The sequence below is a fragment of the Curcuma longa genome, chromosome 14 (genome assembly GCF_044706935.1).
Source record: "Curcuma longa cultivar G26 ecotype Majalengka, Jawa Barat chromosome 14, ITB_CL_G26_1.1, whole genome shotgun sequence".
Taxonomy (NCBI): Eukaryota; Viridiplantae; Streptophyta; class Magnoliopsida; order Zingiberales; family Zingiberaceae; genus Curcuma; species Curcuma longa.
Window position 1 is genome coordinate 7661893 of NC_133874.1, and position 25495 is coordinate 7687387.

A 25495-nucleotide genomic window follows, 5' to 3' on the forward strand; every position below is an offset into this window, starting at 1 on the left:
CTCCGCCGGCCACCGTGCTCTTCCCGGCCTCCACCTCCCCAAGCACCACCGCAGCGCCACCGCCCCTGTTCCCGACATGTCTGCCCCCGTTTCTCAGTTCTTCGCCGCTCCTCCTCCTCCGGGATTCCTCATGCCTACGGCGCCACCGCCGGCCCAACCTATCAATCTCATGAGCGACAGCATGGTGGGGTACTTCCTCAACATGTACGGCGGCAGCGGAGGAGGAGAAGCAGGGCCCAGCGGCCCCAGCGGCGGCAGTGGAGCATACAATTTGCCTAATTTCGACCACCAGTTTCCTCACAAGTAGTCGCCGGCGATGGCCTTGGAATAATTGAGTTAGTTGTCCGGTTAAGGAAGAAGATTTTACGTGTTGACGGAGTACCAATTCAGTTGGAGTCGGTGTGCTTTGTGTTCTCTTTGTCATTGCAATTTGCATCAAATTAATGGAGTTGGATTCTTGCTCGTCAATATCTTGCATTTTTTTTTTATCATTTTGATCTTTATGATGATCGCTTGGTTCAAGTATTTCCATTTTTTTTTTTTGCTTGTTATCATTTCATGTGAGATCGCCGGCACCGGCGCCTCCACCGCGTCCAACTTCAAGCGTCCTTAAGATCGACCCCAGTTCTGGTGTTCCAAATCCTGACGCCGCCATCCTCCGAAGCAGAGACCGAGAATTCGTCTCCGTTGACCATGGCCATCGAAGTCGCGCGCTGCTCCACTCTAGCTCTCTGCTTCAGTTAAGTTGCTTCCATTGACTGGTCTTCAGGTGTACTTCCCGGTCGACGAGCGGAGGCATTTTGTGGAGCTTCCCGATTTCTCCGCCGGCGTAGGCGTTGAAGTATCGATCACGGGGCACCTGTTTGAGAAGAAATTGTTCATGGAATCGATCACGGTGCGCCTGCTGGGAATGAAATTTTAGGAGTAAAAATTCGATTTTGAAGAAAGATTGCTCATGAAATCCAAAAAGTCGATTTCGGAGAAAGATTAATCATGGAATCAGATTTGTAACTATTTATTATTATTATTATTTTTATCATTCATTCACTTGACAATTCAATTTGCGTACCAGTCAGTATTCATCTTCATTAATTTTAACAAACTTTTGATAGAAAAAGTTTATTAACCAAGCTACTCAGCAAAAGAACTTCAACCATCAAATTTAAAATTAAAAATCTAACAATAATATTTGTTCTGCAACTCATTCTTCGAACTTGTGTTATCTGAAATCATCATTCAATAAGAAAGCAATATCTCATCATTAATAAGAAAATGTGATAACTAAATTCTTCAAAAAAGAGCATCCAGATATCTCACGTCCCATAGAAAAATTGGATTCACATCCAAATAAATTAATCGAGCATCAGGATTCAAATGCTCCAAACCCGTAACATACATCCAAACTAATCTAACAGACAACAAAATAATCCAAAGCTTACAAAGTTTTGATTGTTCACATGAGCAAGCTATGCATTGATGGAATCCTCAGACTTTGCACTATGTGGCTTCAGTTATTTTTACATTGTCGTATCAACATCTCGACGGGGGAGGGGGGATTTCATCGTCACCTCACCTAATAGCGGTGGCATTTGCATCCGAGTAAGCTGCATGTGGACCAGGTGCACGAATTCAAGCAATGTTAGGGTTGAATTTGAAGGATCAAATGGACTTCAACGCTCGTAGCCTCCATATATTCTGCATCATTTTTGTTCATAATGAAAGAATGATTAATGTCGAAGAACTCAAGAACCAAGGATGAGGAGGGGATCAAAGACAACAGATCAACGTACAATTGGTTCATTGTCAGAGTCATCCTTTGCATCTTTGAATTTGGGTGATTCAATTTCCTCCTTTGATGATTCATGTAACTCTTCTGCTTTCACTTCCTCTTCTGATTGGGAGGCTGGCAACACTTCCTCATCTTTAGGTAATCAGCTGGCAAGAATAGGTACTGAAGCAGAAGAACTAGGCATACCTGATTTTGCATCATCGAACTCTGACTGATCGATGCCCAAGTCCTCGAGCTCATCCTTACTGCAAGGACTACGATCTGCATTATTATTGCTCACTGACACTAGTTTGCTGCTTTCCTCTACCCTCTTTATTGTAGAACCCTTGTTCTTTGCTTTGGAGGAAGACCTGCCAATTTCTCTATTAGGTAAATTAGGTGTTTAATTTCATACGCAAAACAGCAAAAGCCCAAAGCAACTATATTTCACATACCTTTTCCTGCTCTCATTTTTTCCAGAATCAGAATGGTTATTTTTGTTATTTACGGAATCTAGTGAACTGCAATATCATTCGTAGACAGTTATATAGGAACCAAGTGAACACAATGAAGAAGTCAGCATCACACTTTTGTTAACAATTGAGTAAGTTTCACCCAATAGTTCACTATGATGCTCTCATGCTTCTAAAAGAAGGTAATGCATTATATGATCATCATTATCACCAATCATCAAGTTCTATTAGTTCCAATTACTTGGACCTGGCTATGAAAATCTTATAGCTCCATTGAGCTATATGAGAAGTATCACTAAAAATATCCAAACATATGAAAATCATTGTTTATTATTCACTTTAATGGACTCAACAAGTTTTCTAACAGAATTGAATTGTACCGTAGAGAAATCAATTAAACTAGACGCTCTGTTCTCATTATAGAAAATAGAAAAAGTGGAATTCTGATTCTCTCTTCTTTTTTTCTCCTAGTAGCCATTTCATCATCAAGAGTTTATACTGGCAGTCTTGACTTCTCTACCAATTTACGAGTACAATGCAGTTAACACAAACAAAAGACTAAGAAAAACTCACAGAATTTTAGACACCAATGGAGGTCCGGATTTTGGTTGCTGCCAAAAAAAGGAACTAGTAATTCATTAGAAACAATGATACTTTGAAGGTAAACAAAAGAGTACAGCAAGAGTACAACCTTCCCAGCTGAATGAGTATTATTGATGATTTCCCATTTCTCTTTGCTTAAAAGAAGAACCTCCACATCTCCATCATCATAAAGAATCTGAGGCAACAAAATAACAGGACACAATATAGGTAAGTTCAGAAAACAGGTAACTAGTCAAGATAGGTAAAAGAGGTAGTAAGATTAAGGCACATGAATTTCGACTATAGAGCCGTCACTTTTTGTATGGTATAATGTTGTTTGGAAGAAAAAAAATATATCAACAATTTTGTCAAACATTGCTCATATGTTGTCTAAAATAGCAGGGTTACAGTTGCTCATATGTGCTCTGAATGGATAAATCTATTTGTAAGCCATCAGCAAACTACATGCAGCTTAATCCTTCAAATCAGTGTTTTTTGAAACCAGAACTGGCTCTCAAACTAACTAGGGAACAAGAGAGGTGGAGACTAATCCAGTTGGGTTGAAGGTTGAGAAGCAGAGGACATTCAGTCAAAGTAAATTTTTAGTGGTTTCAACTGACAAAAAAAAACCATGGCTAAGGGGATGACAAATTAATTTGAGGTAGCTCTAAATGCAGATTTTCCTACCCAACCATTGACTTGAAAAAAGAAAGAGTAATATCATTCTTAAGCTTAATTATAATAACAAAATCATCGACTCAGTAATCGGCAGCACTAGTAGAGCTATGAAAATGTGGTGCGTACATCAGTTGCATGTTGACCATAACCTGCTAATTTATTCCTGGCACTTAGCAATAATTCTTGGGAATGTAAATACAACCATCAACTAAAAAACAACCAACGATCAAACACCTCAGCAAGACAGAAAACAAATCCAAAGAGAACTAACAGCGTACAATGAGTTTTTACCGTATGCTTCTTGTTTCCTGGATCATAGGAATGCAGAACACCTTGATAGAACCTGAAAATAGCAGCATCACTTCACTTTCAGCTAAACTTTTAAGAGTAATAACGAGTGGGTGTTAACACATTTAGGAAAACGAAAATTGCAGAAAGGCGCCAATTAAAAAGGCTCATGAGCAACAAATTCTTACCGTTTATCCAATGGCCACCAGATCTTTATTCTCGAACCAACTAACTCTGATTCACTTGATTGATCTATTAGTGACGTACACTGAAGGCATATGTGATTCATTAACATCAAGAACTTTCATACCCAAAAAAGAACATGAAAAAAAACTAGCATATGTATTGATAATAACTCTATATTATTACTTTATCAATGATGAGGAAGCATAAAACACAACAATTTGGGGGATGCACATAACTCTATGTAAGATGTTCAAGCATGACGCAGATTAGGCAGACGGAAACAAGCTAGGCAAACAACCCTAGATAAGTACTGGATATTGTACCTTCCCTGCATCTTTGTATTCCCATATAATCATAAATTAATCAGACAGGATTAATCATTTGCCTATAAACTATGGATTCAGATTTCTTCATCCCCAAATTTCCTAATGTCTTTGGTTGGTCTTCACTTTAAATCCCGAAGTTGTTGGCATTTAACCTATCATGTCTTTTGGTACTTAAGAATCAAACGGCCCGATTTCAATATTCTATCAGCATTTAAGAAATTCAGAAACTGATTTCCCAACTGAATCAGCCTTTTGCATCATGAAGAACTAGCTGAATCATTCTAGTTTAATAAGGATTAATGTCAAAGAAGCATTGCCAATCAGAGTGAACGAGATAAGTTAAAATCGTCTCCAAATAAGAGTGATACCACAAATGAGATGGTAGAGAGGAGACAGACATTCAGAATTTGTGTTTTCTTTAGTAATCATGCTTTGGAATTTGTTGTTCTATTATTCCTCTTCAATTCCCTACAATTCTAGTGGTAAATTAGCTCAGTATCTCCACAAATAGCATGCAAACAATTTATATACCAATCTAAAAACACATTTCTTTGTTTATCAAATTGCAAGTACATTATTTATAGTACATCACCAATCATCAGTCATGTTAGATTTGCAAGGCATTTTAAGTGTCAAAACGATGACCATTGAACAAGATATGCAATACAGTGAGGACTTCAAATGATCCCACTCAAACTGAGGACCTATTATAGCATCTAGCATATGCCAATGAGAGAAATGTAATAGAATCATCAAGCACATACCAATGAGAGAAATGTAGTAGAATTATCAAGCATATGCCAAAGAGAGAAATGTAAGAGAATCACATAGCTAGCCCTGGTAAGCGATAAAAATAAAAAGAAGCAACAGCCACGCCATATAATGGTTAAATTATCAAGTCAAGATACCTTTTCTAACCGAGCAATGCTTCTTCTTTTACGCTTTTTAGTTGAACTAGTTCTAGATTGATCATCTTTCTTTTTGTTGTCTTCTGCTAATGTTAATTTCTGTAATATTCAAATAAAGATTAGCAAATTTAAAACACACACACACACACACACACAACTAATATGATTGCGGAGAACATTTTGTTTTTACCTCTGAAGAGCTATCCACATCTTTCTCAACATGCAATGCATCAGAAACTTTTCTTCCTTTCTTGGATGAGATGTCAGGCGCATAAGTGATGAGCAGATCAGTATCAGTTTCAGTCCTGTCATCCTCAAACAAACTCTGTTCTAACAAGGACTGTATTGGAGATCTCTTCGTGTTTTCCTTCCGACCCTTTGATGAATTCGACCTATTCATGGAAATTGATCTTTTGCGTTTTGGTGTAGGTGCAAGCACCTCAAACCCAATGGTATCACGTTGTCTTTTACTTGGAGATGATATTTCCTTCTCAGTATTAATTTTACCATCTTGCTTTCCACTTCTGCAATTGTGATCTGTAACTATTACTTCCATGTCTTGAGTTTGTTTAAAACTCTCCAAATTTATGTCTCTCACCACACCCAAAACGTCAAATTCACTATCAATAGTTTCCAGATTAGCAAATATGTCCTTTTTCTTCTTTTTCTTCTTCTTGACTCCTTGATTTCTGAGAACTTCCATCATCTTCCCAAGAGGAACCTCATTGTCATCTCCATTCTCCTCTACAACCATTCCATCCTCTGCAACAGGCGAATCACCCTAAAATGTCAAAAAGAAAGTTGTGGTCAGAATATAAGAAACTAGATGGTTACAAATGTATTAAATTTACAATTCCAATAATCTTCTTAGGTCCTGTATGTAGATACCATTTTTTTATTCTTAAGCCTAAGAGCCTCAAAATGGGCCAAGGCACTATCGCTATTCAACCACGCCCATTTGTTGTCTTCCTAAAAAAGGAACAAAACAAAGTCAAGTCAATAAAGGAACACAGACATAGGTTTAGAAATAAATTAATAAAAACATACAGCACTTGCACCGAGTACAATTGGCTAAGCACTTATGCCAAAGCACTTATGCCAAAAGTGGAAGTGAACATAGGACTTCCTGCTTTGATTTCATCTTAAAGTTAATTGGCTAATTGCTAATCCCCTCGAGCATTTAAGAAAATGGCTGATCTATATATTTATATCCTTAACATACAGAATCTAATTCAAGTTGTATATACATATATATAATAATTAGCTTGATTTTGGCTCTAATTTGGCCCAAATTGAGCCTACACACCACATAATCTTATTCTGCCACTAGGGATCTAATTAGCTCTTAGTTGAAGCTAATTAGGCCCACATTTAATCTAAATGCATTCAACTAAACTCAAAATTAGGTTAGCAAGAAGTAACCTGTGACGACCCAAGTTGAGTAATGACAGGCAAAACACAGAAACATTATAACTCCCTGATATCAAAACCAGCACCAGAACTAAAATTTCAGACCTTGGTTCTAGCTCTCTTTCATATATACTTTAAAGTAATATGTTACTGAAGATGGTATCCTTCACAACTACCAATTTCAACATGTCATGCTTCATTATGAAACATCATATAGTCATAAATACTATAATGATATCAATCCCATTTTGAATTACCGCATAGGTAAAATGTACTATTTCTGTTTTTTTTTATTGAACATGATTTCTGAAAACATTTATAACAGAAATGCAGTTTAATTTCTCACTGGCATGACATGTTGTCCGCGTCTAAAATTTGGTTCCATAAGTTCAACTACATATTTGTTTTCACAATTTCCATCATATATTAATTTGTCTTTCCCCTCTCCCTGGAAAGAAAACAATTCTACTTAAACTGTTTGGAGGTGTTAAACCTGTGCACTCAGCCATGTTGAGTAGGATGACACAAGGTTAATTAGACACATAGTAATGCAGTTATAGAGATAAAAATAACAAGATATTGCCAAATAATCATGGAAACTCAGGAAAAAATGAATGGAGTAACCTTGATCCTTTGAAAGTATAAAGATTGTTTAATCAGGAATGACTCACCGTCATGCTATAGTTATTGCTACAGTCAACAGCTCTGTATAACATACTAGGCAATGGAACTCTATCAAACCCTGAAACCTGAACCTCGTCAGGCACTAGTCTCTTTAAAATTGAGAGTCCAAGATAGCATATAGCGTATAGAGCCTGCTTGTTCCCAACAAAATGCAAAGCTCAGTTAGTTAACAAAATGTAAGAGACGCCCCAAAACACTATGAACATTGGATAAAAAAAAAGAGACACATGATTAAGTAACAACAAGAAGAGGATTAAGCAACAATTCAATGGAGCTGAAGTATGTAAAAGTCTAGGGAGAAGAAATCACTTACATTTGACTTTGTTTCATCAACTACATCTTTGGCATTTTTAATACTGTGAAAGATGGAGAGGATTGTGTAATAGCTCTCCTTTCTCTCGATTGGAAAAGCACCAGATTGTTTACCATCATCACCATGCAACAACAAGGAAAGAAGTAAATGCAACCGCCTGAAAGCTAGAACATATTAGCATAATATCCCAAAACAGTTTGTAAAAAAAATAAGAGTAATATGAATGAATTTGTTATTGAAATGTGATATAGTAACATAATCACCTCTATTTCTTCCTAATGTAGAACAAAAGGCAGCCTCAAAAATAAATGCAAAGTCATACAATTAGTACTATCTTACTCCAGGTTGGAACATGTAAGTATATAGATTCATCAGGTATGAAACAGAATCAAGGAAAAAACATTCAATTTCAAAAGAAGAGAGCATACCAGTATATGGGCTCAAATGCCTGAACATTCAAGCACTCATCAATATTTGGACAAGAAGGGTTGTGTGCAAGAGCATGGACCGTGTAGGCAAGAATATATTCAGGGTAAGCTGGTGTGGAACTCGAGTCAGATTGTGCAGACAGTTGTCGCATTTTAACTTGCTGACATATGTGTACAAGTTCAAGTAGACTCTGTTTACACTGCCAGAATACAAGATAAATTTCTTGTTAGGTAAAATAACTATGTTCCAAACAGTTAAAAAATAATCTACCACGCCAAAATTAAACAAAACACCAACCTCTTCATATTCAGGGCAGTGACCATCATTAAAGGTAAGCAAGAAGGCACAAGCATACTTTGCATCCAATAACCGTTCCTTGATATACTGATGTACTTTGTTTAAGAATGATCTCTTAGATTCAGGATAAGCATCCTAAATCGAAATAAAAGAATAGAATCATAATGAATGTAAAGAAGATAAATAGATTGAAGTTTCTTTAAAAACATGTCAAGAGCTGGCAATTACCTGAGATATTCTCAGAGTCAAATAAAACAAACTAGAAGTTATCTTTTGGTCCCAATATCTTGATAACCGAAGAACAGCTTTTGCAGAAGCAAGCCTCATATGAGCTTTATCAACATTGCTACAAGAAGATACCATTTAGCCAACATAGTGTGCAGAAAAAAAAGTATATCCTAAATAAAATAAATATTCAATACTTTGATCGTATTTCCTCTGAGATTTCCCCATAAGAAAGTATTTTCTGAAGAATTTCCAGAAGCTTTTCAATTCCTGGTCTCATATGAGCGTCTTTCGCTGGTATGTAGCTCTTTACCAATGTTTTGATACCAAACATCTGCATGACAGATATTATGTATGAATTGTGTAAGAGTTTTATGTTGACTGCTAATTGTTTTCCAGTAATCTAGTACTATAGTTCAGCACTGACCTTTGTCAAACACAGTTCAGATATTTCACTCCATTCAGGATTATCAAACGAAACCTCATCAGACTTCTGCAAAAAAGGAAATCACAAACATTAGAATCATCAAGAAATAAGAGGCCATAAAGGTCTATACAAAATTTTACTGAAAGGCATACATTACTGTAATGTAATATTTTACTGGTAATAAACTCGGTAATTTCATCCTCTCTTGTTTCAAAAATTGGCATGGCAGTTTGTGCAATGCATCCAAGTGATTGCAAAATAGATGGCAAATGTGTTTTCTCCTCCAAAATATCCACAAGCCTCTGATAAATCAATTAGAAAGCTTCTTCAGTCTAGCTATCACCACGAAGAAAATTTTACCACAATTAGATCAACAGAAACCTTGTAAAGAACAGAGAGTGACTTGAGACCATCATCTTTAGTTATTGCTGCTAGGGCCTGTACAGAATATTTAGCCTGCTTCCTGGTACCCTCTAGACACAACCTTTCTAAAAGAAGTTCAACTGAACTGCAATTATGATAAAAAAGCATAAAATTTCTGTAAGCATATATCCACAGCTTTAACAATAAAACCAGTTGGTCATAAAGGGAAAAAAAAATCAAGCGTGTAATTGTAGTTTCATAGCAAATGGGCACCTGGTTTTTTACCTTGAAGTCATTGTCAGTTGTTCACGAATAGTCCCACCAGCCTTTGCCAGAACATGGGCAATACCTTCCTTAACCAACTCATTGTCCTCTTTCAGAAGAAGAAGAAGATCTTCTTCACACCCAGCTAAAAGCAAGGGAGAGTAACCTGAAATGACCTGTAATATGCATATTTATAATTTGAATAAAGGATCAATAGTTTCTGGAGGAAAAGTCTAAAGTTGGAAGTGCAAAAGAAAAATCACTACCACAAATTCAAATTCAGATATACTTTATTTGAAGAAAAAATTGTAGTGCGAAGACCACATTTCCATATTTAGGCAATTGACATAAAGCGCAAAGTCAGAAGTCAAAATTATCACTTCATTTATCCAAACTCAGTTCCAACCAAATAAAACTGAAAATCCAATAACTAATATAACGTCTGTTGCATTCTATTAATGTAGATTATGCTGTTGCATAAACATCAAACTTAAACTCATATTAACTGTATTGTACAATTTACACATGTAAAATTACAATTCAAACTCATATTAACTGTATTGTACAATCTACACATGTAAAATTACAATTTACAGCATCTACAAATGTATGTACCGTTAGCAGATTCAGGGATGAAGAAATAAGTTTTGTATTTCCAGCAGAATGTTGAGCAGCAGCTTCGGACAGTGTCTCTTTGACAAACTCTTTGTTGAAGAGTATGTATGAACACTTCAAAGTAAGTGTATCCATAAAAGCATAAAGTGGATGCTTCTCACCAAGGATTCTAAGCAACTCATCCTGCACAAATAGACAAAGAGATTCAATTATGGACCACATTTAGCAGATTCCAAATATAAATCATGGATTTTTTTAAAAAATATATATTCAATTAAATTATGGAGCAACCTGCAACTCTGACCTTTTCATCATTTCAGACGTTGAATAATGTCAGTTAAAAAGCTTACCACTAAAGAAAGAGCCAATTTGGAAGAAAAATAAAGGAATGTGCAGGTAACTACCCGGCGTGACCATGATTCGTACAAACTGGTCGATGGATCAAGTAGTATTGTCAAGATTTTCCAAATATTAGCATCTTTCAACTGATTAAGAAACTGAAAATTCTCCTCAGCATTCATAGGGTCATTGAACAACCGAGACATGCTCTTGAAGCAAACAAAAATTCTTTTGTGAAGTTCAGATGCATCTTCCTGCATTTTAAGATCCATTTGTGATAACAACATAAATCAACCAATCACCACTCTAAACATCTATATGTGCAAACCTGATATGTCTGTCTAAGGGACAGATACTTCTGCATTTCATGCTGTAACCTGCAATCCAAGAGGAAATCACCTGAAAATCAGTGGAGAATATATCACAAACTAGATACTTCCTAACTGAACAGAGAAAAAACCCCTAACTATTATATCAGAACTACGGACCTTTGCTTTTGCAAAAGAATCTGCTCAATGGCTTTAATCTCGAATTTATCAAATACTGAAAAAACTGACACCCAATGTTTCACCCTATTTTTGACTGATAACTCAGGTGGAAACAAAGATCCACAAAGGATAAGTTCAACCGCTTCCAACCTGCAAATTGTTGCTTAAAATCAAGACCAAGTGTCTTTAAGAATAACACCTACCCTAATCCCTCAATCAACTAAATAGAAAGGCAAATAATGTCGGCTACAATCAAAATTTACTAGTCCAATCAAGGACCAATAGTTTCCACAAAGGATAAGTTCAACCGCTTCCAACCTGCAAATTGTTGCTTAAAATCAAGACCAAGTGTCTTTAAGAATAACACCTACCCTAATCCCTCAATCAACTAAATAGAAAGGGCAAATAATATCGGCTACAATCAAAATTTACTAGTCCAATCAAGGACCAATAGGGCCACCAGGCAGCAAATTCTTTTTTATAGTGATCAGTTTTTTGTGTTAGTATCAGAAAGTATAGGCAGTATGATACAGCGGATAACTATTGAATCCATTGATTCGCGCACGAATACCGGAAGCAATTTTCTGCAACCTGTTGATTTCGCAGAATACCAAGAGATAGACAATCAAACTTAACATTTGGGAAGAAACAGCGCGGCCGCAAATATTATTGATTAAAAACTGTTCAAAACCAAGTTTAAATAGACTCAAACCCTCACCATGTGAAAAACAAAAATACCCCTAAAATCTTAACTCGACAAAAATAGAAAAAAGACAAATTATTTCTATTATTCCCACATCACAGTACATGTAAATACAATTTTATTAACGATTTTTTATTTTATTGTTTGTACATAGTGATACAACTCTATGTGATATATAGCAGTGTAATGGGTCACCAAGATAGCTATTGGAGCAGTATTATAAATCCTGTTTCAGTATCCTGCTTCAGCAAATTAAGATAGTGTTTCATCCATGGTTTAAAATTTCAAGCCGGAGTTTTGGTCTATGACCAAACGATACAGTTTCGATACCGTATTGTGTCGTGTCAATATGATTTCGATATTTTTTTAATATAAAATATATTAATAAAAATAAAAAAATTAACTTAAATATTTAACAAATTAAAAATTAAAAAAATGAAATCTCTGATATAATAAATAAAATTTTATTATATTTAAATATATATATATATATTAAATTAATGAGATAGTTCTATTAGGGTTTAATTAAGTCTATTTAGATTATCTCTACTATAGCTGGGAGTTAATTGAAATTATTAAATTAAGTTAATTAATAATTAACCACGAGTGCTCGGGCGCAACCCAGCCAGTCGCACGACCCCTTCAGCGCGGCCCTAGGGTCTCACGACCCCTTCGACACAGTCGCGGGGGCCGCGCGATCCCTCCGGGGCTGCAGCAGAGGTCGCACGACGCCTCTGCAAGGTGTGTCGATCTCTGTGCCAAACCGATCAACGAACAAAATGAAATATTTTGTTCGTGTCGCCCGGTACGGCACGAGATAAACTTTCAGCAACCTAAAATCATGACAATGAGAGGAAAGAAGCTATTGGGTGACGAATAATTTTTATTTAGAATGCAAAAGAGCCCTCTTGTACTGTTTCAATCTAAAATAGTGATTGATCTTCATACATAATCACCCATAAGATGGTTGCCCTCCTGGTTGATTATGAATTCGCAATAATAAGAGCCATTATTTTCACTTCATCCAGTATCTAGTAAAAGCTTAGCAACCTTTGGAATAGGTGATTTTAGTGATATTGTTGGTGGTTCTCTGTGACTATATTAATAGTACCATGCCCAGAACCCCAAGAAACATATGATGCACCTATGGCAGATCAAATGAACTAACTAAAAAGTCAACCCTCCAAGAGAATGATATGCTGTATGATTGTTGGTCTTGGGTAAGACTGTAAGAGTATGATTGTTGGTTCTGACCCACATGAAATATGCCAATCAGTAATGGAGCTAAGTGTGTGAAAAAATTGAATCCATGTAAAATGTGAGTCAATCAAATCCATATGAATTTTCAAATGTAACGCAACACGTGAAAAAAAAATAGATAGAGTTTGTATATGTATCTGACAAACAAAAAGTTCACAAACTAAACTATGGATCATAAACTATTGAATCCAGCACACTGGCTTCAAAATTTTCTTGGTCCTGCTGATACCAATTTAGCAACTTTCCAGATCAATGTCCGCACATATTTGATTTGAAGTATATGGCCCAACCTAAGAGCAATTAGACCAGCCCAAAGGTAAAAATAGGGAGTCTGATAATGGTCAATTCGTGCATAACTCATACAAGCTTCCGATAAATATAAATTTTCTCAGGGATAAATAATCCTTATATGATCCAAATCTAGAATGATTCAAAATTGTTGAGATAGGTGATTTTGGTAGCAGCCTCAATGGTTTTGTGCAATCACATTGAATGTACCAAGACCGTACAAATCATGAAGCAAATGATATATGTAAGATCAGCTGAACTAATTAAAGAGAATTCGTACACTTCAGGAGTATGATATCAGGTAAAAATCTTTCCTTTAACAGATTATATTTCTTTATTTTACTGAGATTGTATTCATTAACTAAAACACCATTTATGTTTTCAGGCAAAGAAACATTGTTTTTTATAATGACAAAATAGTTGAAAATTAACTGAAATGGAGATGGCTACTAGCAGTTTGAAATTACACAGTTAAAAATTATACTACAATGGCTGCATATCAAGAAGCAAGGATAATAACAAAATATGATGAAATTGGAATGATACACATAGGCATGATATTGAATAAAGATGATCAAGGATTTGCATCAAATAGTAAAAAAAAAATGACCAAAACTTTAAGGTGCCAGAAATTTTTCAAAACAAAGGTTTGACTATGAACTCCTATTTATTGCAGTTTGACAAAATGCCAGCCTGATTGCAAGCAATCTTGTGCAGAAAGTCTAATTATGCATGCACAGGTGGTTGATAGACAGGAAGAAACCATAGCAACTTCCATGTGAAATAAAGGACACTCTCGGAGCAACCAAATTTATCACTGATTTGAAACTATTTCTGTTCTACTTGCCTAAAATCACGGTCATATAAACATTTCAATATCTTCCCTGGTATCCATTTGCAATCATCCAAATTTGTTGAACCGTCAGAGCTCTTCAAGGAATACAATCGGTGTAGATCAACAACCCTCTCCATTGTATACTTCTTTACAGTCAACTAAGGGATGATTACAAACAAGAGTACAAATCAGGAAATCAACATTAAAAATCAGTAAATAAGCATCAAAGGAAATGGAATACAAACAGATTTATCTCGCAGACGCTCAGCCACAAAACTAGCTGTCTCCATTGGAATTACTTTGAAAGAGTGACAAGCCACATCATAAACTGCAGCAACAACTTTTTTTCGAACATTTTCATCATAATCCAACACTCTGTCAGAAAGTGCTTCTGGAAAAAATAACCATCGTATTTCAATACCATCAAATGTTAGCAAAACATAAGTCAGATGATAAAAAATGATTAACTACTGCCTACATACTTATAATCAGAGGAGCCTCAGGATGCTCAGGATTAGTAACCAGGCAATTCTTCAAATGATCAATGACAGATAGACGGACTTCAACTACTCTGTCAGTCAATCTCTTTATGAATTCATCAAACACTGGTTGAAAAGCTTCAGATACAGGTACCTCAGGTAAAGAAAATAATTTTCCCAAGAGCTGAACTGCTTTAAGCCGAATGTCTAGCTTATCTGTCTACAAATTTCAAAGTTGAAGAATCATAATCACTAGTACAAGATTCATCTCAAAATTCAACTGCAACTCTCAATTTGATTATAAAGAGGTAAACTAAGATATACAATATCATATATATCAACAACATAAAGGCACATAGCCTCACAGTATAGTGCAGGGCGAATGTAATGATGTACAATATGGCTACCTATTTATCTTAATGGTCACTCTAAAATCCATCCTTTGAGTAACTTGGAGTGGAACTAGGAGCATACAGTCAAGGGTATGAAACTTACCAACAACTCGCCTGTTATGTAAGGAATTATTCTTGCAAGAATTTGTGGTGCACACTGGTACAAGTCATATATAACTTCATGATGATCAATTGAATAATTCAAATAACTACCATCGCCTGACAGTGAAGATACAAGAAACTGCTTTATGAATGGTTCAAGTTTTCCTGCACAACGTTCTATAACATTCCTAACAAGCCTCCGTGCAGCCATAGAGGAACCCTAGGACAATTATGCACAAAAAAGAAAGAAAAAAAAAAGATTAGAAAATACTGACATAAAAGCAAATGGAAAATGAATTCAAACTAAAGAAAAAAATCTGAGTAAAATGACTAGGCTTACATTTCCTTTACAGCCCAACACTGAAAGCAGGATTAAAATAAGATTTTCCTGTAATTCCTCACTCTCATCTAGAATAAGTATCATGATAGTTTGCATTGACGTAAAGACGTTTTGGGGATGACCATCACTGCATATTGAAGTCACCATAATTCAATTACACTCTAAAGACAAATGCTCAGCTCTTCTACTGATTACATGACAGGTGAAAATGATACAAAAATCTCATCGCATACATCATTACAATGCAAATGGAAAGTGTTTCAAATATTAGTGTAAGTGCAAACAAAGATAAATTGAACTAGAATAAGACAATAAGTGAGCACTAAATGGATATATCACCACAGCCATGCACCAAGAATAATTTAAGGTGAAAAATTCTGGTGAAGCTTGCCATCTTGTGATGCATTCAGCCTTTGATGCTTCTTATCAGCTTTAAATAATTAGCAAACTTTTGTGGAAATAGAAAACTTGCTGTGCTACTATGCTTTAGTATTTAAAGACAATTGTAGCAATGATAGGAATTGATCTTTAATAAATAAATAAAAGCCTAATCTTACAAAGGGAAAAAAAATATAACTAGTTCCATTAAATTTTTGAAGTAGCAAGGATGCCAGGATTGTTGGTCACTAATCCCTCTTTCATTGACACCAATGAAAATATTTTCTTCAAAAATAGCATAAACATCTTCCTTAAATTGTTTTCTCTGGTTTCATAGGCCAACATAAACTATCAATATAAAATCCAATTCATTGCAAACTAAATTTAGATAGACCTTTAAATCTATTACATCAATGCAACATAAACAAATAAACTCTCTATTGTGTTTCAAGAAGTTTTGCATTGATGACGGATCTATCAATTATTTTTTAAGCTCTATATCAAGTCACATTGTAATATCGGTGTCCCATATGCAATCCACGTAGAGTAGACGACTGAGACACCAGTATCATATGGAATCTTGACAGATTGCCCTATTGCAATTTAATAATGATTCTATTTCTACAATTTGTTTGCAACAACATTTTTATTATTTTAAACTAATGGTAATTTATTGATGAAGCAGCCCATTGTTCGTCAACCTTTTATAGAAAAGAAAATTGAACTCGATTTGATTGCAATGGGAAAATGATAGCAATGGCATCATCACCTGATGACTGAAACAAATGTTCTGAACATTTCCTGTATGAGATCATTGCATTCAAGATCCAACATCACAACACATGACCTGTATTTGGCAACGGTCTCAAGGATAACAACCCTTCTCTCATAAGAAGGACTGGCAATATCACCCAATCCAGCAAAGGTACCAACAATCAAATGAAATATATCCTGCATACAAAAGCCATTATACATAGAGAGATTCATGCAGTCTATGCTCCAGATATCTTATGCTTTTTAATTTCTTGATGCAGTTTTCCCTAAAGAAAAAAAAATATACAAACCCTCAGAACATCATCACTATACGGAGCATCTGGTGCAGTTATTCTGGTGATTTCACAAACACAGGTTGCTACAAGAACTTTGACATCACGATCTTGATGTGTCAACAGCTCTTTTTGGGCAAATGCATTTAGACAAGATTGCATTGAGTCTGAGACTGAAGGCGGCGGTGACTGCTCTATCTCAGACAGACAATTTCCAGCTTGCTACAAATTCGATTAAAAAATAAGTTGCATAAAATAAACCATAGGCAACTCAATATCTTCCTCAACCGTTACAGTTAAAACAGGAAAAAAAAATAGCTCCACCACACATCAACAATTCAAAATAAATAGTATCACGCTATTGGTTATTTCTTCATTACCACTACATGTCTACATCAAAGAGTGATAGTTCTAACCGCACTTTGTTATTTAAGGAATTTGAATGGTTATTGTCCGAAACTAAGGGAAGTTAAACCTACCAAAATAAATGACCTAATGTCAGTAGTAGACAATATATCAACAAGAATCAACATGCCATGCAGGTGAAGAAATGAATCACAAAAGCAGGTTCCTAGTTATGTGAGTTGGACCAAGTGGCAAATGCAAAGATGAGCCAATGACTATACATTAAGCAAATCCGTAATTGAAACTTCTCCATCACTAGCTTATTTCAACACATTCATATTAGATATTTCCATATCCAATCAGGGCACAAAAGGTTGCTAAAGGAATTGAGTTTTTGTGGATTTCATTTTGCATTCAATTGGTTACAAACATAAGAAATCTGACCATTTGTGTTTATCCCAACTATTTGCAGTTGGTTACATGAATATTATACGTCCATTGAACTAGATATTTTGATGTCCAATCATGGAACAAAAGATTGCTAATTCCTGTGAATTTGATTTTGCATTTAATTGGTTGCACAACAAGAAATTGGATCATCTGTGGTATCCCAATTATTTGGGGCCAGCTACATGAAAATTACAATTCCATTGAGCTCTTTGCAATTGATATATCACTAGTAAGTAGTATTCAAATTAATTAATCTATGTCTGTGGCCTCCCTATATCTCTTTCAGTTTCCCCTGTAATACAACTCTTTGGCAACTTATTGATAAGATAAAATTGTAATCCACTAACCAATTCAGTTACCAAAGCTCAAAATTTTTATTTATCTTGCCCTCATTCCAAGACCTTGGAAGGACTAAATGGAGGCAATATTTCTGTTATCACTAAGTGCAAAAAAAAACAATAATGGTCAAAGAACAATTGATATTCCATACCATTCATTTTGTTGATTCATGATGGACAACCTATTGAATAAAGTAACAGAAGAAAAATTCCTACAATCGGCAAGTTTAGCATTTTTGAGTTCTTTCTTACAACTTACCTCATGTACATTTGGTGTTTGAATTGAATATTAATAAATGTGCAAAAGAGTATAGATGCTTGTCTAGTGCAGGCTATATTGTTATTCACTGAGGGTGAATTTCCATTGAAATGGAATAGATACCACATGGGTTACAAGTTAGGTGATCATCACAAGGCACTCCACCCTGCAAACTTAAAACCACTATAAAAGCTAGCAGACTGATTAAAGAAATCATAGGCTATCTCAAAGTCAAACAGACATATCCAAGGTTATGAGTTAGAGATGATAGGGAGATATCTTAAAGCTCAGGAATTATGTGTCGATGAGCTCAAGTTCAAGCACAGATGAAGTTTGCTCAGGAAGCGCAGATGGAGTCAACCTACTGGCATTTTAAATGATCCATATGATCTCAATTCTCAAAGATATCGTGTAAAAAGATTGACTAGAAGATTGAGAGAGTTAAGTCTTACATGAGGTTGCAAACAAGAAAAGACTCGCAGCCTAAACAAAATTCCTTAGTTAAGCTGAAATTTTCACCTTCGGTGGTCTTGTTCACATGATTTAAGCTCCATACTTCAACTTTAATTCGGACAAAAAAAAGATTCCATCGGAAGTCAAGAAGAGTAGCCAAAGAACATTTTTTCGAGACAATTAAAAACGCTTAACAAATAATACATGCCAAGACAACATTTTTCTTAGCTAAAACTAGAAAATACTCAGCAAAATTCCACGTGCGACTGCAGTCGAACCCTAATACTGACCTAGTGCCACTGCCCCATCCCAAAACGCTAAAAATCAGAGCCTCCAACACACAACCACGCAAAGACGAGCTTTTTCCGAGACCCGAGTTCAGATCACTAACCTTGAGTAGCTTAATTAGCGCGTCTTTGGACGCCGGAGGGCTCTCCAGTTTCGATCCCACCTCCTTGAGCTGCTGCTGCAGCTTCTGCGCCATTTCTGCCGACGGACAGTGACGGAACAGGGGGGGACCAGCTCGTCTCTCGTCGTCGTCCTCCTCCTCCTCCTCCTCCTCCTCCTCGTCTAGGTCTTCCGCCCGCTGCCCCGTTCAAACCAACAAACGAGCAGGAGTCGAGTGGATCGGGAAGGGGAGGAGACAAAGCAGACGAAGGGGCGTGCAAATGAGGAGTGAGTTCGAACGATACTTTCGATCACAGGGACCCGTGGATCACGAGGATGTGATGCATCATACTCGGCAGCAAACTTCATATTCGATGACGTGTCAAAATTTTGACGTTCAAAAGCAGGACCCCATGTTTGTTAGTTTCACCTGTCGATCTGGAACGATGCTGTATGTCCTGTACAATACAGAGCTAACTAATTCGAACTCGCGGGATTTGGTGAGGCCTCGAGGATGCTATTATTCAGATAACCCCTTTTTTTTTATAAATAATCATATTCGCCTTGTTTGTACATTAACAGAGGAAATATCTACTATATATATAAGTCTTTGTATGAAAATGAAGAAAATGTGCATTTTTTGGAGAAAAGAAATCAGAAGATCACACAGAAAGAAAGAGTATGTTTATTCATCCATTATTGAATTTGTTTTACGTTCTACTACTAATCCAGTAGTCATACAATATTAGCAGTAACATTACAATCAAATTTTCATTTATTATGTTTATTATAATACGAAAGTAATGTATGTTAATCTAATGTATTCATATTCATAGTGGGTAAAACCACCACCCATTAACTTAATAATTCATTAGATGGGATGGGTAATGCATGCAGATGTAGAGTAGGATTGAGACTAGAGAATAATATAACATGATTTGTGAGACTCACGTAAAGCTGAACCAATTTAGACAGACCCCGCCCACACGTGATTAAATAAAGAGAAAATTGTCATAATATGAATAAATTCATTGATATACACGTGCCTAAGAGGAAGAAAAAGGAATTCCAGCTTATCTTCCTAGAACCCTAGTTATGCTCTAGGAAGGGAGCCCAGCCCTGCTATATCACGGGCTCAAACTTGTATCGTGTGCCGGTCAATGAATGGATCAAGATCTGTCTGCCTTGACCACCGCCACGGAGACGGTTTTGAAAACATTGGTTTGAATACTTGTTCATGCAAAGATGGTACTAGGCCTTTGGATATATATCACACAGTTACAGCTTTCAGCAGCAACAGTTTGCTCGGCTTGTTAAAAGTTGCAAAACTAAAAACAAAAGGAAAACAACATGTACCCTCTTTCGGAGAAAATGAACAGACTAAAACAAAGGTTAATCGAACGAACAACAAGACCAGTCCACGGAGTTGCTTGTTGAAACAGAATATGTTTTTGCACTTCATCCTCTTCACTGACTGCCTTGGATTTTGGAGCAATGGGAATTCTGCTTCAAAAGTAGTGACTTAGTCGCCTGCGGCGAGTTGCTCAGTCAAACAGAATCCATCTTTTCCATTTCATCCTCTTCGATGATTGTTTTGGGCTTTGCAGCAATCGAAGTCTGCTTTGAAAGTAGTGGTTTTGTCACTGCTGATGATTCTTTCGATCCCTGCAAGTTGAGGAAAGTGTAGAATGACATCCCACACAAAGCAACAACTGCTCCGCTGAGACTAACCATTCCAGGGTCGGAGTTGAAGAACACATATCCGCCCAGCATGATTACGCAAGTCTTGAATTGACCAAGAACAACATGAGAGATTGCAGATGTTGCACTGTGCAGTATGAATCAGATCCAAAAGAGTTGTTTTTAGTGATATGATGATTAAAGGCAGCAACAGTTGCGGAAGACAATCTAATTATTCGTTTATACAACAAAAATAATGATACTAAGCAGAAAATCTTAACTTTTACATGCCAACTTAAGTGACCGAAATCCTTTACTAGTCACTGATTAAGTGCTACATCCTCTCTTCATTCTTTAGGACAAGCTACAGTCTAATCCCATTTATTTTTTCTCTCCCTAATGATATTAAACCAATTGTGTTTTTAATTGCACTGGAAGTATCAAATGCTTTATAAGCTTATAATCCAAACGTATTGTTCTATCACTGATAACCTTCCACAAAAATAGGGGAAATTCTAAACATTAATAAAATAATCACGTTGATCAGATGAAATATAACAACTCTACATTACGGAGTAGATCAAACATCTGAGAATATCCCATTCTGTCAAGTTGAAAACCTGATCACCTAGTGCAGTTAAGGAACACTTTAGTATATTCAAATTAGAGGATCATTACTTAGAGGATGCCATCTCATTCTTAAACAATCATATTATAAGTGCCAAGAGACTTGCAGACTCACCCAAGTGCCAAAGCACCAGACCACTGGAGAAGAAACCCAAATAACGCTGATATGATTATGGCAGATGCATTGTTCCAAGTCCAGTTAAAGGATAATACACCTGGAGGATCTAGCAACGGCATTAAAACCACAAAGAAGAATATGGTAATTGGGCTAGTCTTCCACATTAACCTGGTCAGATTGGAACTGATTTAGAGGCACTAATAGAAGTGGTGAACAGATCAAGTTATATAATTTTTCCACATACGCGAGCGCAGTCCAGTTGCCTGTTTGTTGCAAATTTGACCAAAGAATTTTATTTATGGCGCTAGGCACAATCCATGCCAATGCAACACAAGCGCCAAAAAAATTAAATTGCAGATCAGTAACTGTTGCAACAGCCACACCGATTGATACAATAGTCAGCGTGATAACCTGGATTGGACAATGAAAATGAAGAGTTGGAGATTCTTTTGAAAAATAGTATGGTATCATTTATAGCTAAACTACATACAGTTCAACAAAACGAACTCATTTATAGTCCAGATGTCTCCAAATGCAATTAGCATGTACAGAACAGAAACTTGAGTTGCATGCATATCCATACAAAACTCTTTCTATCAGTAATCTCGTTTTCCAGTCACTGTCAAATTTTCTCCCATTTTCTTTAATAAGTGTTGAAATATCATTTTTTTCCATAACTTATCAAGTTTGACCACAAGAGAGGATATGTATCTTACCTAGATTCTGCTGCATATAGATGCAATGCAAAGCTGATAACAGCAAAAAAAAAAAAAAAAAAAAGCAACTGGAGCCAGTCCTAAATACAAGCATATACAACTTCTATGACATATTGGTTTTCCTGTTTATGCTAGACCAATTAATTGCAGTTATATAAAATTCTAAAGGAAATTATAAGTAGCAACCTTTTGAAGCGTCACCCTCTTGCTAAGAATCATAAACTCAGCAAGAACAATTGTCGGGGTCACAGCTATCTTAGCCATTTGATAGAAACCCACACTGAAATAAGAATCAGATATCAATAGAAATGGTGGAAGCACTAGAATAAGAAATAGGATTACTTTGGAGTAAAGAATTAACAGGATTCAAGTTATATAGTAGCACATGGGAATCACCTATTATGTTGTAGGCTAACATTAGCAAGTCCAGTGGCCATAGCCATCACTGCACCCAGGACAAATAAAGAAGAAAATGGTGTAGATTTAGAAGGCGGTGAAGCAGGCAGCAGTGATAGTGCTTGGAAGATGGCCATGATCAACCAAGAAGTTACATAGTGGATCAAAGAAAGGGCGATTGGAAAATTGAATCCAACCTTGCCCATGACCTGTAAAATAAAGGATCACTGGTTTCTTCAGTAAAGACTCATATTGAAGGAATTTACAATCCAGTGATTCCAAAGCAATGTATGGACTTTGTTCCATACAGGAGTACAGTTCATGAAGAATAGGAAGCAACAAGTTTGCCTAAGAGAGATGAGAAACTCACCACTTTGTTGGCCATGATTATTCCAACAGCCACAATGAAATTGAAGGTCAATGCCACGAATGGACCGCATAACTTTTGCTGCTGGCGCTTTGCTCCTTCCGAAGTATGAATATCACTGTATAAAGAACTCCGTAGCTCCTCCAATGCTCGACCTGAAAGCCATAGGATTGAGAAAAAATCAACAGAATGAAGCAATTTGGTGGTTTCTCCTACTCTGCTTGCTTTCCCCACTATCACATGGCAATGACTTATGTCTTTGTCCAAAGGACGCCTTACTGAGATAGAAGTTTAAACAAACTAATAATGCTAGGAGTTTAGGAATAGGAATTCGAGGTAATGTACGAAGAGGGGAAAATGGAATTCCTACTCGGCAATCATACATTTTACTTTTCTCCTTAGGAGATTCACTTTCATCCTTATCGATCACCAAGTTCGATATCATCATTATCAAGCTGTTAATCCCGACTATTTGAGGTCGATTAGGTGAATCATATCCCTCTATTGAACTCCATAAAAGGAAATATCGCTAGTAGTCTCCCTATATTTTCTAAACCTCCACCTTTAATTAATTTGATTTGCCCACATATAGAAGATATGAATTGCCTTTGAACATGTCATACCATCTTAATCTATTTTCTCCCAGAAATCATCTTCTACACTTAATTGTTTTTGGATAGTAATTTTTTTCTAATAATTTCACAATGATGTAATTGATGAAATATCCAAAGATATTGTTGCAATTCCAAATATTTGCACAGGATCTAATACATAAAGTCTAAATTATATACCACCTGTTGCCAATTTTAATTAGGCATGAAAGAAAGCGTTAGTTTGACTAATAAGACCTAACTTTACAAGTCGATTCCCATCTATTAGGAAATTATGAGCAAAATAGTAATGACATCGAGGATTCAAAATCTACGTCAGGTAACTGTCTATTGGTCAGGCTCTTGAGGCGAGTGCATCGCATATAATAAATCCACAAAAGAACAAAGTAGGCAAAACGAAAGGCCTATCATTGTGAATCACAATTTTCAGAATGAAATAAACACGTTCCCTTGTTTATCTAAGCTAAGAAAAGGCACCGACAACGAAACAAACCTCTACCTTAAAAGCTCATCCATACTCCTTGGACAAATAACAAAATTCATCATTGTTAGGGCACAAATCCTCCGAAGCAAGAAAATAAATCAAAACCAAATCAAACAATAAAACAAGTTAAAACACTCAACGAATCAGTTTCCCGTAACTCGAAGATGGAAAATTTTGACTCGAGAAAGAGAAACATACCTTGTTCCCCAGCGTCACTATCTTTGCGCTTCATGAGCCTCCTCCCATCCTTGCTCAATATTGATTCCGACAGTCCCATTCCGATATACCAGGCCAAAAAAGCATCAAGCCGACTCGTAAGATCCTATCTTTCCGCGAGGAGGCCGGCGATGCGTGCAGACGATGGAGGGAGCCTTGATCTTAGGATCTGGCACCGCGATCGAAGGCAACGAAAGCAGTTGGAGGAGTGAGGAGGACTGGCAGAAGGGACGTCGTACTCGGATTTAAGCTTCGAATTAGAATTGAAAAATATTCATTTTGTATTGTTCTTTGAAATTTAAATGCTTTTTTTTAAAATATTTTTTAAGAAAATAAATAGGTCGAAATGCCTTTTAAAATCTAAGATTTTTTTTATATTATCATGACTCCACTTTGTAATCATTCAGTTACTTTATTGGCCATGTAATGACACGCATATATCATATCATTTTTATTAAATAAATTAATAATTAGAGGTGAAAATTTTAATATTTTTATTGTTTAAAATTTAGAGATTTTTGAAGAAATTAATGACTTGAGAGGCAAAATGAATTCACTATCTGTAATCGAGTGATCAAATTCTATTTCTAACTTGTCATTTGCTAATTTTAGATATCAAATTTTTTTATTTTCATTAATCCTTTCTATCCTTGATGAATTTTGAAATTGTGTTAGATATATTGTTTTTCCTATATTTGCGTCCTTCAATAACATTAAAAAATATATTGCTTTCTTTTTTAATTATCATTTTGAGTTGTATCTCAATATAAGCAAAAAAATTAAATATATTGCCATAAAAAGTATATTTGTCTGATCCATTCGACCATCATCAAAGCTCAGCACTTATCCAATCTTTCGTCCACTTACCAATTTAACCAACCAAATCCACCTATTTGTTCGATCCCACTCTCCCACGACATAATTCCATACACTCCTATCTACATGTTCAGTCATTCAATTCAATTGCCCAGGGTGTGATAAGTAAGAAACAGAATATTTTTTCAATAATCATGATTCAAAACTCATGTAGCACATATATGCAACATTAGAAAAATTAATGAGATTGAAAATCATTTCATTTTTTAAATTTAATTGATTGATCGAAATATAAAATCAAACAGTCCATCTCAAAATTAATTAATATAGATTGAATACATGATAT

General features: G+C 35.9%; 2 protein-coding genes across 3 annotated transcripts; both read right to left on the reverse strand.

The window, feature by feature from the left end:
* Positions 1 to 1286: 1286 nt before the first annotated feature.
* On the reverse strand, positions 1287 to 19353 carry LOC141844993 (sister chromatid cohesion protein PDS5 homolog A-like). The gene is made up of 33 exons (XM_074732990.1): positions 19123 to 19353; positions 16905 to 17108; positions 16610 to 16791; positions 15463 to 15589; positions 15124 to 15342; positions 14632 to 14848; positions 14395 to 14540; positions 14162 to 14307; positions 11064 to 11213; positions 10904 to 10952; positions 10641 to 10829; positions 10237 to 10419; positions 9643 to 9797; positions 9376 to 9502; positions 9147 to 9296; positions 8995 to 9060; positions 8765 to 8901; positions 8571 to 8688; positions 8343 to 8477; positions 8045 to 8244; positions 7617 to 7773; positions 7291 to 7434; positions 6098 to 6178; positions 5400 to 5990; positions 5210 to 5308; positions 3978 to 4057; positions 3793 to 3844; positions 2933 to 3019; positions 2815 to 2852; positions 2224 to 2289; positions 1976 to 2139; positions 1791 to 1903; positions 1287 to 1695 (listed from the first exon to the last, which is right to left on the reverse strand). The coding sequence occupies exons 1-33, from the start codon at positions 19213 to 19215 to the stop codon at positions 1660 to 1662; spliced, it is 4701 nt and encodes a 1566-aa protein (XP_074589091.1). The 5' UTR covers positions 19216 to 19353; the 3' UTR covers positions 1287 to 1659.
* A 996-nt stretch (positions 19354 to 20349) lies between these two features.
* Positions 20350 to 24573, reverse strand: LOC141845185 (nucleotide-sugar uncharacterized transporter 2-like). 2 transcript variants are annotated; one of them, XM_074733242.1, is made up of 8 exons: positions 24316 to 24573; positions 23026 to 23177; positions 22656 to 22864; positions 22446 to 22539; positions 21788 to 21954; positions 21541 to 21711; positions 20850 to 20946; positions 20350 to 20783 (listed from the first exon to the last, which is right to left on the reverse strand). In XM_074733242.1, the coding sequence occupies exons 1-8, from the start codon at positions 24392 to 24394 to the stop codon at positions 20667 to 20669; spliced, it is 1086 nt and encodes a 361-aa protein (XP_074589343.1). In that variant the 5' UTR covers positions 24395 to 24573; the 3' UTR covers positions 20350 to 20666. The 2 variants fall into 2 exon arrangements, with proteins under 2 accessions (XP_074589343.1, XP_074589342.1); XM_074733241.1 differs by having other exon boundaries at positions 20350 to 20946.
* Positions 24574 to 25495: the final 922 nt, after the last annotated feature.